We start from the raw sequence: 18,771 nt of genomic DNA, 5'->3' as shown, positions 1-18,771 counted from the left end.
GAAATGTTATGAATCAACCTGAAATTGGATGTCTATATTGTCTCAATGCAATGTGAAGAGGGTGGTTTGAGTGGCCAAAGAAAAAAAAAAAGTGGCCTTTTGCCACACATCATGAATGACTAAGGGAATTTAGCCTACGTGTTACCTCATGTTTCATAACATCGTCTTGGCCAGAAATTCTCAGCATTGCTGCTTTGTCAGGCCTTAGCAAACTGCCAAATAAATTTTTATGCAGCTTGCTTTTACATGTAACTGGTAACCTAATGTTCCCTTTAGCTGTGTATCAATACTATGAATTGGCCCTTTGTTTGGCCTTATGTATACATGCATACATGTGGATTGTTGTGTAGTTACCTGCAGCTGTGTACCACTACTATAAGTTTGTTCCGTTGGGAGCTGTGTCTTACTGTCAGCTCAATCTCTCCCAGGGGAAAATAACCAGAAGTGGAACCACTATAAAGACACGCATATCATTATTATTTACCATAGTAATGCATTGTGTACCAATTCCCCCATCCCCTTTGTTCAAATCATCATCAAAAAGATGATGGGCTCAGTGAGAAACCTCACAGATCAAATGTCTGTGTGTGTGTGTGTACGATGGGTCCTTTACTTCTGAAGTTCTTTAAGTCTGTGCTGTAGCTCTTGGGAAGCGTATGGATGGGAGATGTCAGAGGCAATGCTTGGTGTTGGCTCTTTGTTGTTCAGGTTCATCTGAGAGCCTGAAATTGCCAAGTTAGATGTACTCCTGCCTCTATCTGCTAGACGAACTGGCGAGTCCTCTAATGGGGTAGTAGAGACGGACTCACTCAACCCTTGGAGGTCATGGGCAGACTGATGTTCAGAAACAAGTGGGAGCTGTGAAGAAGGCTTGGAGCTGACACCAGAACCTGAGGTTTTGGGGGTGTTCTTCAAGCTTGAGGCATTTTGAGCAAGACTGGAATTTGATGCACTTGGAATGACACTGGAACTTCGATTGCGAATCTGCACAGATGACGGCTGGTCTGAAACCGACAACTTCTCCAAACTAAGAACCTGGAACACACATCCACCCACAGCAAGTTTTCAATTAATGCTGATCTGTTGACTCTGAAAGAAGTACTATTTAAGTTTGTGTTAAGTATGTGATAATATAAGTGTTTATGGGTATGAGTGAGTGTTCTTCCTGTGTACCCTTAGAGCAATCTTCATTTTGAGAGTAGCACTGGGTCCTGCACTCTTCAGTGGAAATCTCTGACTAAGGGTCATCTGCTCAGCCTGCAGCAGCCGAGTCAAAGGGAGAGTAAAATTCCCCAGCGTACACTCGTGCCTCTCATCCTTTACCTAAAGACACAAGTAAATGGACATATGTAATGCAGCCTGGGAAAACCCTGCACACTGAAATGTTGCCAATACACCTGCTAATACAAGGTACAGTAGGGTATCCCTTTGCTCGCACAATAGCCTCAATTCATCATGGCATGGCATGGATTCCACAAGACGTTGGAAACATTCCTTCTTTTCCACGTTCACATAATTGTATCATGTAATTCCTGCAGATTTTTCAGGTGAACTTTTGTTGCAAATTTCCTGTTCTACCACATTCTAAAGATGTTCTCTTGGATTCAGATCCAGTGACTGGGAAAGACATTGAAGAACACTGAACTCTATCATGTTCATGAAACCAGTTTGCTTTTGCTTTGTGATATGGTGCATCATCATGCTGGAAGAAGCCATTAGAAGATGGGTAAATTATGGCCATAAATGGATGCACATGTCAGCAACAACGGTCAAATAGGCTGTGGCATTCAAGCAATGAATGATTGGTATTAATGGGCCCAAAGTGTGCCAAGAAAACATTCTGCACACTATTATACCACCTCCACCAGCCTGGACGGTTTACTTAAGACAGGTTGAGACCTGACCCTACCATCTGTGTGCCTTAGCAGAACTTGAGGGTGTACTCACACTAGGCAATCTGTACTGTGCCTGAGCATGTTTGACCACCGAAGTCCAGTTCGTTTGACCAGTGTGATCACTCCATAAAGTGCCCAGGCCCGCGTGAAAAGGTGGGCCCGGGCACGGTACACATCTAGTGTGATCGCGAACCATGGCTAAGCATGAAACTCAACACATGACATCTATGATGCGATTTATCCATTTAACAGAATATTTGGATTTATAATGGGTCTGGTTCTCACCTTATTGATGAACGGGAATTGCAATAAGTAAGTAAAGCTGCAAATTCATCCCTCAACATCAGCTGCCTCTGTCAAAATCTTCCGATATGTGCAGCATGATTAAGTGAAACTTGCTGTGCTGCATAAGTGTAAATGTATTAGGCAATCTGTTAGGCATGTGAGAGGGCTGTGCACCACCATGCCCCAAACAACTCCAAATAAGCCACAAAGTATGTACAGTAATGTTACAACGATGGACTCAATCACTCTATGCAAAAGCGCTTTTCATCCTGTTTTCTTCAAAACAAAAAGTAGTATTGTAATGACAAACATGCGCAGGCCTAGAATGTTAAGTGCAATGTAAGTGCAGGACAGGAGTGGAGGATGGGGGACAATCATGCTTGGGCACGGTACAAGGCAACCGGGCCTAGTGAGAGTACACCCTGAGACTAATCAGACCAGACTATGTTTTTCCAGTCTTAAACTGTCCAGTTTAGGTGAGCCTATGCCCACTGCAGCCTCAGCTTTCTGTTCTTGGCTGACAGAAGTGGAACGCAACATGGTGCTCTGCTGTTGTAGCCCATCTGCCTCAAAGTTCAACATGTTGTGTATTCTGAGATACTTTCCTGCTCACCATAATTGTACAGAATGGTTATCTGAGTTACTGTAGCCTTTTTGTCCACAGAACTGCAGCTCAGTGTATGTTTTTCTTTATTGCACCATTCTGAGTAAAGTCTATGGAGTGTTGAGCATAAATATCCCTGGAGATCAGCATTTATAGAAAATACTCAAAACAGCCCATCTGGCACCGACAATCATTCCATGGTCAACATCACTAAGATCACATTTTTTCCACCATTCTGATGGTTGATGTGAACATTACCTGAAACTGGTGGCCTGTATCTGCAGGGGTTTATGCACTGCAGCCACATGATTAGCTGATTAGATACATGCATGAATGATTAGGTGTACAGGTGTTCCTAAAGTATTTGGTGAGTATAAACATACTGTACATTATTTTGATAAGAATCTTTAATAACTCTAATGACATCTCCATATTATCTCGGTTGCAATTTTCTCAACATGATTTAATATTATCCTGAGCTGACAGGCTATAAAAAGTGCTCCACGCTACTCTACATTTATTAAGCTAATGAAAAAGCAAAATTAGTTTACATTTTTCCACCAATTATAATTATAGACTTATGATGGAAAATGTGTTTGATAATCAAATATATTTCATCAGCCTTAGATGGTCAGCTTCATCTACATCACCTTTCACCTCAGATACTTTCAACACCAGCAATATTTAAACAAGCCTCATTGCCATCATTTCCCTCAACTGTTCACCCTTACATTGATACTGAAATAAACTCTCAATTAATTTCCTATTATTGTTAGGCTGTTTAAATATTTTAACACTATGTCCACTGTACAGAGTGTATAAATGCTTTTCTGTGTAGATGATGTTGATGCCAGTATGCAGGGCATTAGACATTTTTGTATCTGATTACACTTATGTACATCTTGCTATAGCATTTCCAAAATTCCAGAAGAATTGATCTAAGCCTGATATTCACCATGTGCACACTTAACTATCAAGGTTGTAGACATCTTTAAGGAGACTCACTGTTTTGTGTTTGTTAAATTGGCTCTTTACCCAATGTGATCTTTGCAGGAATATAGCCTAGGCAAATAATTTGTGTGAAATATGTTGATGGTTTCATAAAAAGAAATTGTTATAGCAGACAAACTTAATTTTGCTCAAAAATTAATTCCTTGCCACAATATCTGAGTTTTCCCAGACCACAACACCAACAACACAACATATCAGTTTTATTTCTAAATTTTACATCCATGTATACATTTGTAGCACTGTGTGTGTAGGGGTGTGTGTGTGTGTGTGTGTGTGTGTGTGTATATGTGTGTTTGTGTGTTACCTCCACTTCTAGGTCCTGATTCCTTGGGTTATGTATTAGGAATGTGAAAGCCTCCTCCCAAACAGGCTCATTGGTTTTATAACGTGTCTATGAACAGAACAAAAACATTTTTAATAAATGCAAAAACACTTAAATATAACTCAATATATCATGAATATTTAGACAAATACATTAGAAGAGAAACACATTAGGGACAATCCTGGATGCTATTCTGGTTGAATATGTGATATGATATTTTAATATGATTGCAGGTATTTGTTGCTTATGGTAAGCCATCTGATTTAAAAACTTGCTGCTGGTGCCCATGGCTCTGAAGGCATGTAGACTGTTAGTGGACCCAATTATATGAGCAAACCCTTTCGGAACTTTAGGATGATTCTACTGACTGTTTCATTTTTTTGTTGTTGTTGTTGATGTTTTGCCTATGATATTTTACACAACCCTGAGTGAGAAAAGGCACTATATAATCAAAAATATTATTTACTATTGCTAACAAACCTACCTGTTACTCAGACACATTCTGATGCTACCTCCTTCTTCCTCATAACTTCTAGCTGTAGCTACAGTAACTGAGCTTTCTCACTTGTCACATTTATTGAGCTACCCTAAATCTTTCAAATAGTACTAAATAATTATTCTTTTTATTTTCATATCACTATGTAATGTTGAGAAGTCTAATAATGTCAACGAAATTTCATCATCAGAAAACATTTAAGAAAGCCTGAACACCTCAATTCTATTCCAAAATGATGGAATGCTGTTGTACATATATCTCAGACAAAAACAACTGTATACAAAAACTGACTGAAATGCTTAATAATTTCCTAAAGTCTCAGTTGGTAAACTAAAGTTTAAAACGTAATATAAAGTTTTATTCTTTATATTTTTAACTCTTCCATGTTTAGTCACTCATCTATTACCATTTTTTATGCACACAATATATCCACCATTTGATTGATCCTTTAATACGATTTGATATCTGATATTAATGATTAATGTAGACTAGAGCATTCAAAAGTGTCAGTGTCGACCATTCTGGTGATATGGATGGAATTCACCAGTGTCTAGATTACACAATGCTCTCATGAGTGTCAACATTTTAACTTCTGAGAAGTAATAAAACACCACAATTCATAGTGCACACATACATATGTTCAGCTGTATGATTCATTAGTTTTATTCTACCAAGAGTGTTTTTGTTATTAAGAATTTAAAATCTACAGCAATAGTTTCACTGATATTTAATATGACTTTAATATGGTGGTAGTACTCATAGCTTACAATAGTTTAGCACATCTTGTACACAATGATTACTATATAATGCAGAGTTTAAAAATACATGCTCTCTAATTAGCATGTAAGCCCCGTGAAGAGATTAGGAGATTGTGTGAGTACAATAGGAAATGGATAAATGACTAAACATGTGCTGGAATACAAAATATGTAAATGGAGATATTGAAATATAAAGATCATTCAAGATAAAAACTTTTTTTTGTTGTTGTTATTTTATCAACCGTTCAGGAAAGTGTCCATTTTTTCCCTGTTACATGCGCTATAATCAATATTTATATTCAGTCAAATTTCATACAAGTTGTATAGGATTACACACACTTACTGTATAGTCTAACAACGACTTATCATTTTGGAGATTTCATACTCAAGTTCCCAGTTCCCTAAACAATATGTGCTGCAGCTTTAATGTTTGCGAAGCTTTTGCATAGGACAAGCCCCACCAAACTGTTATGTGTCTAAACGTGTGAAGCTGAATGCAAATGATTCATGAATGTAAATATAAAACAATTCAACATAATTTTTCTGTGTAGGGAATAAACATAAAACCACAAATAATGAAGTCAAACAATTCTGTGCGAATATGCACTTTATTCTCACCTTACTCTCAAAAACTGTGTGTCCAACTTTAAACTGGACCCAGGGACTGGGATCACTGGTGACTTTCTTCGCAGACTAGAGAGTAACAAGTTTCAATGATTATCATGTTATCAATTTACATTATTTTGCATATTAAATGTCACAATTTTAATCCTCATAGACTTGAACAAAATAAAATGAAATATATGCTGGAATATATGTTTGTAAATAAAACAAACAAATCATTTAAATTAGCTTTTAAATAGGTTTTAACAATAATGCAACATAAACGTAGAAATCAACTGCAAAATCTAGATACTTTAAAAGAAAAAAAACAAACACAACTGATTTATTAGAGACATGAATGCTTGGACCCAGGTCGCAATTTTGCCTTTGTTTATTTTTTTGCCTGTTTGTACTTATTCTCTTAAATGATGGAAGGTTCTTGGGCCTTCAAATTGTTCAATTGTTGAAACTGTCCATGAGACACAGAGCTCTCCATTTCACATATTAACACCATCAGATGTTATTCATACCGTGCAGCCACAAGACTGGTTCAACATCAGTGGATCTATGCGATGCATATGTTCATGTCATATTTTCATAATGTGGCAGACATAATTCATTAAGTGCAATCAGGGTCTGTTTCTGCTTTGAAATAGTGCGGTTCTCAAATCCCCAATTTACATCATTGTTTACATTCAGCAAGACACCTTGTTAGCAACAGCACAATCTTCTTTGCAGTGAACTGTGTGTGCTAATGTTAACTTGGGTGTTTCTATTAATAGGTACTTTCTTACCTTCATAGTTGTGTATGTATGATGAAGCATACAGTCTGAAGCCTTTTTCTAGCTTAATAAAAAGACCTTTGCAAGTGTTCCTACATATATAATGAATCTTGGTCACGTTCATTTTCAGGAGCTCTTGTAGACACCATGTGTAAAATTGCACTGTTGCCATTATAGTAGACGAAATGAAGTAGAAAAACCTCATGGTTATAATGCTTAAGTGTTTGTGCCTGTAGCAATTTGCACTTGTAATTAAATTGATGCAGGTCCTGCTGGGATGTGCTGTACCAAATCCTGCTGAGGATGCTAGGATCACTAACCATAGCAGACACTGAGCTATGTCTAAAATTAATGATAATTAGAATGCTGCTTTCTAGGTGGCTCCATACGGCCAATTGTGAAGGCATAATACATGTATCCTTAATTGTCCTGCAGTGGGACAGGAAACACTGAAAACAGGCAGAGTAGTTTGCTGACAAATAAGTTATTTGTAATTTTTAAAAAAAATTTCTAGCAAGAAACTCTTGGTGCTGTCACAGAATATTCCTCAATTTTCCCCAATGAAATGGTCATTAAAGCCTAGTGGACTTAAGGGTTAATGACTGTTAGCAGATATCCGTAACCTGGCAGCATGGTGACATATGCTGGCTTCAAAACCCTTCTCAAATCGTTTTCTTAAAGGTACCTTCATAAACATCAAAGTGTTACGTGATTAGACAATTGTGTTTTGCAACAGCATAGACAGCAACGCAGCATGCAAGACACCTAAAGACTATTAGTCATTTTATTACTCAAAACCACAGTGTTACAAGCCAATGAGGACAACACATTTTGCCCTCTCATACACCCATATCAAAGTCCAATATGATTTTTTTTTTTTGACAGAACAATGCTAGTAATGATCTTTCCAACTCTGATGGACAGAGAATATGAACTACTCACTACTAATTTTATAATGTTTTGAAAACATCACTGCTCCAACCTGCAGAAATGAATCATTCTCTGTGGACATATTCACCCTGCCCACCTGGTTTTGAAATGGAAGTTTTGAGATTTTGAGGCTGATTAAGTGGAAATATGACCACCAAACTCTACTAGGTCTTTTACAACCGGACTAAGACACATGACCTGAAAAAAAGACTACCTTTAAAAGTTGAAGCTTTACTCACTGGTTGTTTATGGTGTGATTAATAGCTAGAATTACGAAGAATCAGTGGCATGGCGAGGAATTAATTTCGGGAAATATACTAAATAAAATCACCGCCTGATCTGTACAGTTAAATTGATTAAGTGTAATGCGCAGATGCATTGTGGGTGGATGCCGGAGAGTAGTAAGAGCCCAATGACACAAATTTGTTATTTTAAATCATTTAAGGGACAATTTACCATTGGTCAATCCTTCCATAATATGATTACACAAAATATGATTAAACAACCTAAGGGGTGCATTCATTTGAGGCCTGGGCTGGTTGGAATATGGAATCTGTGATTATGATGTCTCTGCTGACCTTTAACATCATTGTGTAAAATATGTTATTTGACAGGAGCATTTGGAACGGGAAAATATTTCAGGTTTCATCCCTGAAATCCACCCCCACTAACTATGCCTCTGTGAAGAATGGATGAATGTATAAATAGTACCCTTTATATTGCCTCCCACTACACACAGTTACAACAATACATCATAAACACAAACGAAAATATAAAACAAATATTACCAGAAACTTCACAGGTCACCAGTACCTGCTTCTGCCACCCCAGATTATATAAAAGTTATTGAACCAACAAAAACAAAACAAAACTGATTGACTGATTTACAATCTAACCAACACCCAGGCCATGAGTTAATAAAAGCCAAATAAATAGAACTAATTTCATGCGCTATGATACATTTTGTGTGCAGTTACAGGTAATGTAAATGAAAATGACACAAAATAGGGGGAGGATGCAGTATTGCAAGGAGTCTTTTGCATGTGCGATTTGTTCTCGACAGCTGTAGCAAGTTCGGACCTCGAAGAGAAACTGAAATTGCTGCATGTGTGTAATTACGAGTATATTGGCAATTCAAGGCATTCAGATGCACCTGAAGTTCAATAAGGCAAACATCCAAAACAGATGTGTCATTTTGTGTGTCTGAATAATGCCATTAGTAGATCAGGCACATTTTCATTAAGTTTGCAAGCAGACATTTAGTAAATCAGCTATACAGACACTTTATTTTACATGCCAGCATTTCTGTTCCTAGAAAGTTATCACAAAATGTTTGCAGTAAAAATACTACTACAAAACAAGCACACAGGGAATTTAAAGTGCCAGACAAGGTCCTGCAGAAATCAGAAGTCATAAGGAAACATTTATAAGGAAGCAGTCACAAAACACAAGCATACACAAAGAATAACACACTGAAGTGCAAAGAGAAACAAGCACGAACAGAGGCAAAAGACTCACAAACAGAGTCCTGTATAGTGTAGCTGTGTTCTCACAGAACACAAACCCAGCAGAGCGACGCTCCTTCAGACAGCCACTGGAAAGATTGCCTTCAAACACACTCTTCACCACAAGAAACATCATGCGAGAGCCAGGGAGGAAAAGAAAGAGGCAGAAGCTGTAACTGGGTATAAGGAATTAGAAATACAGGAATGACAAGACGTGTAGGAAAAGAATTACCAAAGGGGGAAACCATATAAAAGAGAGGAACCATGGCAAGAACAGAACACCACACACACACACCTGTATATGTATGCATATCTGTGTGCATATCAGAACTTACAGGCAGGTTCTTGGCTGAGTCCAGGTGTACAAGGAGTAGTGCTGAGGAGAGACCATCATTTGCCTGGCCTTTATCTGCCCTAATACTGCCCAACACCTGCAACATCAAACACGTCAAACATGTTCAATACCTGCAACAAGCATATATTTGTTCAACATCAACAGATGCACCTACTTGTATGCACACATCTGCTCTATGCCCTCTCTCTCCACACACACAAACACATTTGTTTTACTATCCTTGTGAGGACACTGCTGCTAATTAATGCTAACCTTAGCCTCAATAACCAAAAGGAAACCTCTTGATTCAAAGTTGTTGTTTTATTTTAATAAACTAAAAACTGTACTTTTTTTGTAAAGCAGTTTTCCTAACAGCCGGAGGCAGATATTCCTGTCCTTGGGGACTTTTGGTCCCTACCATGATATAAAAAAACACCACACATACACACACGCACTCACAGAGACAATCGTATGTGTACATTTTTATATTTCTTACAGGTCATGACAACATTTGTCATCATACATTGTTAGTTTCATTTAAAAATATATTTTAAAAGGTTCAATACTTTTTTGTTTTATTCCTTACTTGGTTTAAAAGAAAAAAAAAGACCTAGAATATGACTAAATTAACCAATGGTGTATTAATACACAAAAGTGTATTAAGTTGCTGAGAGTTGAGTTGCTTGCTTGTGTTTGGATGCTGTCAAACATTTTATAGACCGTCTACTGGCCACTGTAGATCCTGGGGGTGGAGCTTTATGAATATGGGCAGGAATCAATCAAATGTCAAACTCACCTAACCATTAGAGATCTAATCTTGAAAAGCATGCAAGCAGTCTCCAGGTTTGTAGACTTAATTATGCACCCAGTATGAAGATGCTGCAGGAGATCTGGTTAAAAACAACTGAATTTAAATTGTTTATGATGAATATAAACAGATTATTATCTGTATTCAAATCGGCCACATCAGACACTCAGCCTCTTAATTCTTTTCTTCATCTGTTCATTTTCAGTGAACTCTTTATCTGGGTCAAGGTCATGGTGGATTTGTAATCTATCCTGATAACCCTAGGCATGAAGTGGGAACACACCCTGGATGGGACATGAGTCCGACACTCACTATTGTATGGTTAAAATATTTTTAAATTAATGTTTATTCCTATTTATTCAGCATTCTAATGGTCTGATGTCATACAGGTTTTTCAAGCACATTTATGCAGTACCGTGTTTTTTTTTTTTTGTGTGTGTGTGTGTGTGTGTGTGTGTGTGTGTGTGTGTGTGTGTGTGTGTGTGTGTGTGTGTGTGTGTGTGTGTGCGTGCGTATGCATGTGTGAGTTACCTGGTCCAGCTTCTCTGGTGTGGCAAGGGGTGAGAGCCACTCTAGCTTTAAGTGTAGTTTTCCTGCTGCCACCTCCTCCAGCACAAACCACTACATTTACACATCCACATTAACAAAAGAAATGCAATTTTGATTAGGACTTTAAATCACATATACATGCGCTTGCTACTGTCAGTTAGCACTCTGTAGAAATTTAATTTTTCCATGTGACATTTGCACATTCCAAAATCAACACCCACATGATAAGAAAAGTTGCTTGGACTGCATGCTTAAAGTTGATTACTGAAATTTGCCCAGGAGTTTTTGAAACTCCTGAAGTCACTTTCAGTGTACAAAAATATCAGTTTCAGCTGGAATATAAGTTCATAAGAAAAAACAGAATAAAAGTAGTAACAACAACAAAGTAAAATCTGTGGGGAAAAAAAAAGGTTTTACCTCATCAACTTTCTGCTCCTTCTGAAACTCATTCAGGTCAATCACAAGCCTGGAAGCAGAATGAAATCTTTTTATTATAAGTTAAAATAAGAAGCCTTTCAAAAAGTTATAAATAACTAAATAAATAAATAAATAAATAAATATTCAATATAAGGTTTCATTTTTGGCAGCCACATCAGATTATTTGCAGTTAACAAATGTCTTAAAGTAAATTTTTGCTAGTATGAAGTGATGTTGGGGTCTAACAAGTCTATTGAGCCCATCACAGTAGATTAACACAGCCAGTCAGTGACAGGCTGGACTGTTGATTGCACAGGGTGAAACGTGCCCTTGATTTCATCTGCATTGGGGATTACATTTTTAAAGGAGACCTATTATTCAAAACTCACTTTTACTTGGTCAATTAGTTATTGGATAAAATGACCATATATATATATATATATATATATATATATATATATATATATATATATATATATATATATATATATATATATATATATATATATATATATATATATATATATATGAATGAGTGGAAAAAGTATGTGAACCTCTAGGATTACCAGTTTAATTTGGAGGTGGAAATAGAGTCAGGTGATTTCAATCAATATAACTACAATCAGTTATGTATGAGTGCCCTGTTTTACTTAAGGAACAGGGATCTATCAAAGTCTGATCTTCACAACACAAGTTTGTGGAAGTGTGTCATGGCATGAAGAATGGAGACTTCTGAGGACCTTAGAAAAAAAGAGTTGTTGATGCTCATCAGGCTGGAAAAGATTAAAAACCATCTCTAAACAATTTGGACTCTACCAATCCACAGTCACACAGATTGTGTACAAATATTCCCCATAAATCACAAACAGTGTCTCAAAATGAGTCGTTTTCTCTCTAATGTGACATCACGTTGGAACAGGCCCCGCCCACAACAGGTGATGGACTCTGCCCTATTAGCATAGAGTGAACGGCACTGAGTGAGCTGCACATAGTCCACCAGGTTTTCCGTGCTGGAGTAGCTATAGGGATCAGAAGAATGTCTCGGCTTCGTTCTTGGCTGTAAATATGAAGAGTCTTCATGTTATCCCAGCATCAGAGCCACTAAAGACGCAGTGGAGAAGTTTTATTTTTTAAGGAAATGTAAAATATGTAAAATAAGCTAAATTCGTATATGTTTGTGCGAATCATTTTACACCAGACTGTTTTGTGAACGAGGGTCAATATAAAGCAGGATTTGCTAAAAATTTGATTCTCAATCATGGATCAGTACCGACTGCTCATGATCCAGCATGATGCCTGAAGACGCAAGTCTAGCACTTTATATTTTGTGAATGTTTGCAAATCACCTTTCCGAATGTACTTGTTAGCAAATTCCATGGTTGATGCAGCTAAAGTTACCATTGTCTCTGATTGTATTCACGGAGACCAGAGCTGTCATCATTTTTATTTTTAACCCGAAAACACTTACTGTCTGTATAATTCATAAACGCTCCTTTATTATGCACAATGTCTTTTTGAAAACTGTGTTCATTTTGTGTGAATCATTTTACACCAAACTGTGTTGTGCATGAGCTTGTCTCTGATGTATTCACAGAGTAACCATTCCGAATCGTCCTGGTTCATTCTCACAGTTGTTACTTCTGCTGGAGTCTCTCCTTCATCAGTGTCCGACTCTGGTTCATTCATATAGGGCTGAACACCGGTATTTACAGTGTCAGTCATACTGGTTCTCCTGATTTGTTGCCATAGTACTTGAAGCACCAGCTGTAAAGGCACAGCCCTCTTCTGGAAAGGGGGTGGGGAGAAGCAACTCATTTGCATTTAAAGAGACACACATGTAAACTATGTGTAAACTGCGTTTTTGCTTCCACCATAAAAAGGGGCATTTACAGCATGGTACAATAAATTCTGAGCTGAACATTCTGGGGACACCTGAGACTTAGATTACATCTTGTAAAAAAGTTCATAATAGTTCTCCTTTAATTCATGGGTGTAAAGAATGTGAACAAATTGGATTATTTATCATCCATTCTTACCCAGAAATGTGTTTGGAGGAGAACTAAAAGTAGCAATATGTCCAAAGTACAAATAACTTGGGGGGGGGCGCTTTAGACGACACTGGACAACAAAACAGTGTTTGGCATTCAGACGAAACACAATAATGACCCCAAGGTCATTACAGATTTGAAACACACACCAAATATAATCTGTTATCTTGGCAAAGGGAGGAGGCACGTATAGCAAGTATTGACTAAAAGGGTGCCAATAATTGTTGCACACCTGTATTTCACAAATATTTTTGTTTCTGGATAAACCAAACCAAATTTTGTTTGCAACTGTTCGAAATTCATAAGAGCAGAGTATTTTTGTGAAATTTTTTAACAAAAGATTAAACAAAGACAATACTCTCTCTCTCTCTCTCTCTATCTATCTATCTATATATATATATATACACACACACATATACATATATACACACACACATATACACACACACACACATACATACATACATACATACATACATACATACATACATACATACATACATACATACATACATACATACATACATACATACATACACACACACACACATACACACACACACACAAACATACACATACATATTAAAAAAATAAAACTATTGTTATTAGAGATGCAGTGACGTATCGACCAATAATCGGTAGTGGCCAATTTTTCACGCCATCGGCTGATCATTTAAAAGCATCCGATGATCAGGGCTGATTATATCCTGGAAATCAAAAGAGGGCGAGAAAACACATCGATTTCATGCTGTGTGTAAAGATGTCGTCTCTGGTGTGGAATGACGAAAAAGCTGCACTGTATAAGATCTGTAAGCTCTGTAGTCTCTGCACTCCTAAAATTTTACACCGGAAGGGAGCAGCAGTGAAGCGAGAGTTTCGGCAGCGAGTTAAGTTTTTATGCCCACGCTGCTCGTGCAGAACTTAAGGGCCAGTACACCGTTGAAAGATTTAAATGAAGATGAGTTGACAAAAAAGTATATATAGCACAGAAAAATATATTTGTAGAGTAGTGTATTTCATATGCAGTTAATGTTAATATATAAAAAAAAGTTTATATTATATATAACCAGTTTGATGTTCAATAATGAAGGAGAAATGCTTTTGTCTGTGGTGAGTGAATGTGAAGCCTAACAGGAGGTTTTTTAGAATTCAGTCAATGTTAATATGAATTAATAACATTCAATAAGTTAAGATCTTACTTTAATCTTCAGAATTTAGTTAATGTGTTAATGTTAATTAGAGTAAAATGTTTTCTGTTTATGAGACCAGTTACTGTGAAACAACTTTATTCTCTCCATTTCAACAAGTTTTTATTTGCATTTCTTTCAGAATTGTGGAATTAATTATTATTAATTTAAAAGAAGGCATAAAAGGCAGAACTATGGTCATCAGCCGCTATCACTCTGAATAATCGGTTATCGTATCGGTTGAGAAATTTAGTATGGGTGCATCTCTAATTATTATTATTTTGTGATTAAAAAGGCCACATGCTATAATGCATTGCTCAACACTAGTTTTGTGCTTGAAATATTAGATTTTAGCCTTATCTAATATCACCACTAGCTGCTTTGTTGTTTTCTTCTATGTAAATTAAACAATAATTTTAGCATCTTTTGACTGCCCACAATATTGAATGATGGTACATATACATTTTTAAAAAAAAATTATTTATTTTTTTTTATACAGAAACATTACCTGCCGAGGAAGTCATCTTCATCAGGGTCTTCATCAAACAGCTCAATTTCCAAAGTCTGTCCCGGCTGCTCATACACCAATGCCTGTAACACACACACATACACACACCTCAGAGACAGGATTTACTACTGAATGATATTTAAGCAATTCTACTATTCTGCATCTATGCTTAAAAAATTAAAACAAAACATACCTCATATACTTCAAACCATTTGGGATTCAGGCAGTCCTTGATGACCTTGCTCTGGAAGAGCTGATTGCCAATCTTTATGACCCCGTATGGATCAGACTTCCCTTTGATCAGACCACCCAGATATGTGTCTTTAGCCAACAGATCCTGGGCTTCCATAAAATAAACCCGTAAAACTCCCTGGAAATGCAAATTGCACAAACACAAATGTACAAACTTTGAGTACACAAAGTGCAATTCCCTGATTAGAGTACAGGAGGTGGTATGGGGCAACGTTCTCCTGAGCTTTGAGAAAGGCATAAAACCTAGGACCAGTTTTTCATAATATGCTAAACCTACCTTTGCCTACTGGTCATAGGGTTTATGCCTAAGGTTCAACATAGACCAGAAGTGTTTTGAAGCTCAGGCATAAACCCTAGCACCCGAAGTAGTATCAAAATACTCACAAGACATGGAACATTCTCTTCATACATTCACACATAAACAGACTATCTAATATAAAATTCATGTCAAATTATATAATTTGCAAAGGAGTTACTGCAATTTAACATATGAATTACACTATCAATTTTAACTTGTTAACTTATTTCTTTCATTTATTTATGTTATATTACACACAAATGTTGTATTTTTTAATCCTGATATTTTGCTCTTTCTGGTTGGTGAGTTTTGCCTTTTATGGAGTTTTGTGGGTGTCACCGAATGCAAAACAGATTTCTGCTATTAGCTACAAGTTTCATTTAGAAAATCGCATTAAAACAGGTTCAACATGTGAACCATTTAAGGCAGAGTGAGTCAATACCTTTGGCAATGGGAAACGTAACTGGGCCAGTTGTGCTTCTCCCACCAGTGGAATGGTGATTTTCTGGGGAAGCACCAAGTTACTGCAAATAATGTCCTCAATCACACCATCACACAGTCCACTGAGAGAGAGAGAGAGAGAGAGAGAGAGAGAGAGAGAGAGAGAGAGAGAAACTACTGATGATGTCCTGAAACATTTTGCATTCACTGCACTGCTGGAGCAGTCAATTTCACAACCAACCAACCAACCAACCAACCAACCAACCACACCCTATCCAACAGTGCTGTAGTACTCTGCATTAGCTCTAATATCTGATTGGGAAGGTGGGTCTCAATATGGATATATGGCTTTAACCCTCCTATACATTAGGCTTCATAACTTGTCTTTAACTGAAGCTCAATATCAACGATGCTTAAGCAATTAACTTGTACATTATCTAGATATTTGCACTATTTTTACAGTCTATATGCCTATATACCATTCTGGATGGAGCTCAAATCTTCTTTAATTCCAGACTGCTGGGACTACGGCTGCTCTTAACGCCATACAGACTTCATATAAATCCATAATGAACTTATTCACAATATCTGTTGTTACCCAGATGAGGATGGGTTCCCTTCTGAGTCGGGTTCCTCTCAAGGTTTCTTCCCCTTAAAACATCTTAGGGAGTTTTTCCTTGCCACCGTTGCCACTCAGTGGCTTGCTCAGTTGGGATAAATTCACACCTTTAATATCTGTATACCGTGTTGATATTTCTGTAAAGCTGCTTTGAGACAATGTCTATTGTAAAAAGCGCTATACAAATAAAATTGAATTGAATTGAATTGAATATACACACGTGCAATATACAATGCAAAAGAGGACTGACTGAGGTAGGAGTGGTTCATTTATTTGTGTTGCCATTTCCTAAATTGGCAACTGGAGGGTGTGCATTATCTTTATTATTTGATTAGTAGGGATTTCCAGTGTGTGTGTGTGTGTGTGTGTGTGTGTGTGTGTGTGTGTGTGTTGAAAGCACACAAATTTAAGGGCGTACACCAACAACAATAGGTGTGAACTTTATACAACTACAAAAATCAGAGAAAGTTGTACAGGAACAAAGAGACGAAAAGAGAAGAAGAGGAACAGTGAGAGAGTGAGAGAGAGAGAGAGAGAGAGAGAGAGAGAGAGAGAGAGAGAGAGAGAGAGAGAAATAGAGAGTACAAAAACGAAACAGCATCCATGAAAGGAATCCATAACCTTTTAGGGGAAAAATCTGAAATTCAAGTGTGAGGGGGAGTGAATGCCGCCAACAACACACACACACACACACACACACACACACACACACACACACAGAGAGAGAGAGAGCTGGTGGGCGGTTTGTTGAATGATGCAAATAATTCCACTCTTGGTGTGGCTCTCTAACAAGGCAGTCTAACAAGGAGAGCAGCATATCCACGACTGTAGCATGTAGTGGTGAATTTGTGTTACAGCAAAAGTCAAAACCATGAACTCAGTGTTCCTGTTTCTGCCTCAGGCTGTTTGCCTGGCAATGACTGTAAACAAGAAATATGGCTCACATGGTTTGTATTGATTTTTGTCCAAATAAGTACAATGTAATAATGGAAAATGACTCACTTCAGTCCTGGGATGTCGAGTATGTTAGTCAGACCTGTCCAGTTAATATCCAACAGCTGAAAAACACACATACACTTGGTACTTAAGAATAAGTTTTCACTTTTATATAGACAGATACAGACAATTTTAGGTTTTCTTAGTTTGTAGTTTCTCACCCATTACACAAAATCATTTTGTCAGATTAAATCTATATTAAGATAAAAAGATAAAGTAATAGGACCAGGGTTATTCTCAGCAGTAATAGATGTCTATGAATGTGTACATTTATCACACACTGGTTCTGAGGAAGCTGTGCTGCTGGATTTCTTTTAAGTTGTTGTGTTTTTGGTAAGTACTAGGTTTAGTTACAAACTGACCCATAAGAAACTTTTACTTTGGTGCAAGGGTTCCTCAAAGTTCAATCAATACGGACAAATTCTGCATGCCACAGTCAATATTGGATTGTGTGCCTGCAAGCACGGTCAGGTTTGAATATAATACTGTTTAAGACTTTTAATGCTTCTTAAATTGTATGGTAAGGTGCAACAATACTAGATACTTCATATCAAACCTCATATTATATGCTATAAAATCTTATAGCACATGTTAAATCTCAAGTACATGTCAAATACAAAATTCTAAGTATTACTGCATACATGAAAAGTCTTAGCTAACTACTGTCATTATAACTCCACACAATTATTGATTTGCCATTGAATTTGTGATAACAGCTAGTCTGTAGTATTATTACATTTTATTTCTTCAGTGTATAAATCAAAATATAGGACACTTAAATATAAATGGTTACTGTAAGGACAAGGTGTTAAGCTCATTTCAAGCTCATTTTATACCAGATGCAGGTCAAGCACGACATCAGTCCTGCTTCCAGTATGCTCCCATGTTAATCAATGTGGCCTTATACACCTGATGCGTGTTCACAATGAGTATTTCTCGTGGCTAGAAACACTATAAATATTTGTGCTATACTGCATTTAATCTAAACAGTACATGGCTAAAATTGCAGTGGTGCTCAACACTGGAGGACAAATGTCACCGAATGATCAAAATTTATTTAATAAACACGAACATGCTCAGAGGAATAAATGCTTTATGGTCTATATACATTGACGTATTTTCA

The 18,771-nt window shown here is 37.1% G+C and overlaps 1 protein-coding gene across 2 annotated transcripts in view; it reads right to left on the bottom strand.

Moving 5' to 3' along the window:
* esyt2a (extended synaptotagmin-like protein 2a) overlaps positions 1-18,771 on the bottom strand; it is a 57,487-nt gene that overhangs the window by 3,015 nt on the left and 35,701 nt on the right. The window contains exons 7-19 of one of the 2 annotated variants that reach the window (XM_053673661.1): positions 17,655-17,710; positions 16,035-16,155; positions 15,236-15,412; positions 15,043-15,125; positions 11,300-11,348; positions 10,865-10,954; positions 9,527-9,622; positions 9,205-9,306; positions 5,990-6,064; positions 4,100-4,186; positions 1,174-1,323; positions 614-1,035; positions 355-453 (exon numbers count right to left, since the gene is read on the bottom strand). In XM_053673661.1, the coding sequence (XP_053529636.1) occupies positions 355-453; positions 614-1,035; positions 1,174-1,323; positions 4,100-4,186; positions 5,990-6,064; positions 9,205-9,306; positions 9,527-9,622; positions 10,865-10,954; positions 11,300-11,348; positions 15,043-15,125; positions 15,236-15,412; positions 16,035-16,155; positions 17,655-17,710 (1,607 nt within the window). The remainder of the gene's footprint in view (positions 1-354; positions 454-613; positions 1,036-1,173; positions 1,324-4,099; positions 4,187-5,989; positions 6,065-9,204; positions 9,307-9,526; positions 9,623-10,864; positions 10,955-11,299; positions 11,349-15,042; positions 15,126-15,235; positions 15,413-16,034; positions 16,156-17,654; positions 17,711-18,771) is intronic. The other variant, XM_017495388.3, reaches the window with a different exon arrangement.

The sequence above is a fragment of the Ictalurus punctatus genome, chromosome 20 (genome assembly GCF_001660625.3).
Source record: "Ictalurus punctatus breed USDA103 chromosome 20, Coco_2.0, whole genome shotgun sequence".
Classification (NCBI taxonomy): domain Eukaryota; kingdom Metazoa; phylum Chordata; class Actinopteri; order Siluriformes; family Ictaluridae; genus Ictalurus; species Ictalurus punctatus.
This window is presented reverse-complemented; position numbering and strand designations above follow the sequence as displayed.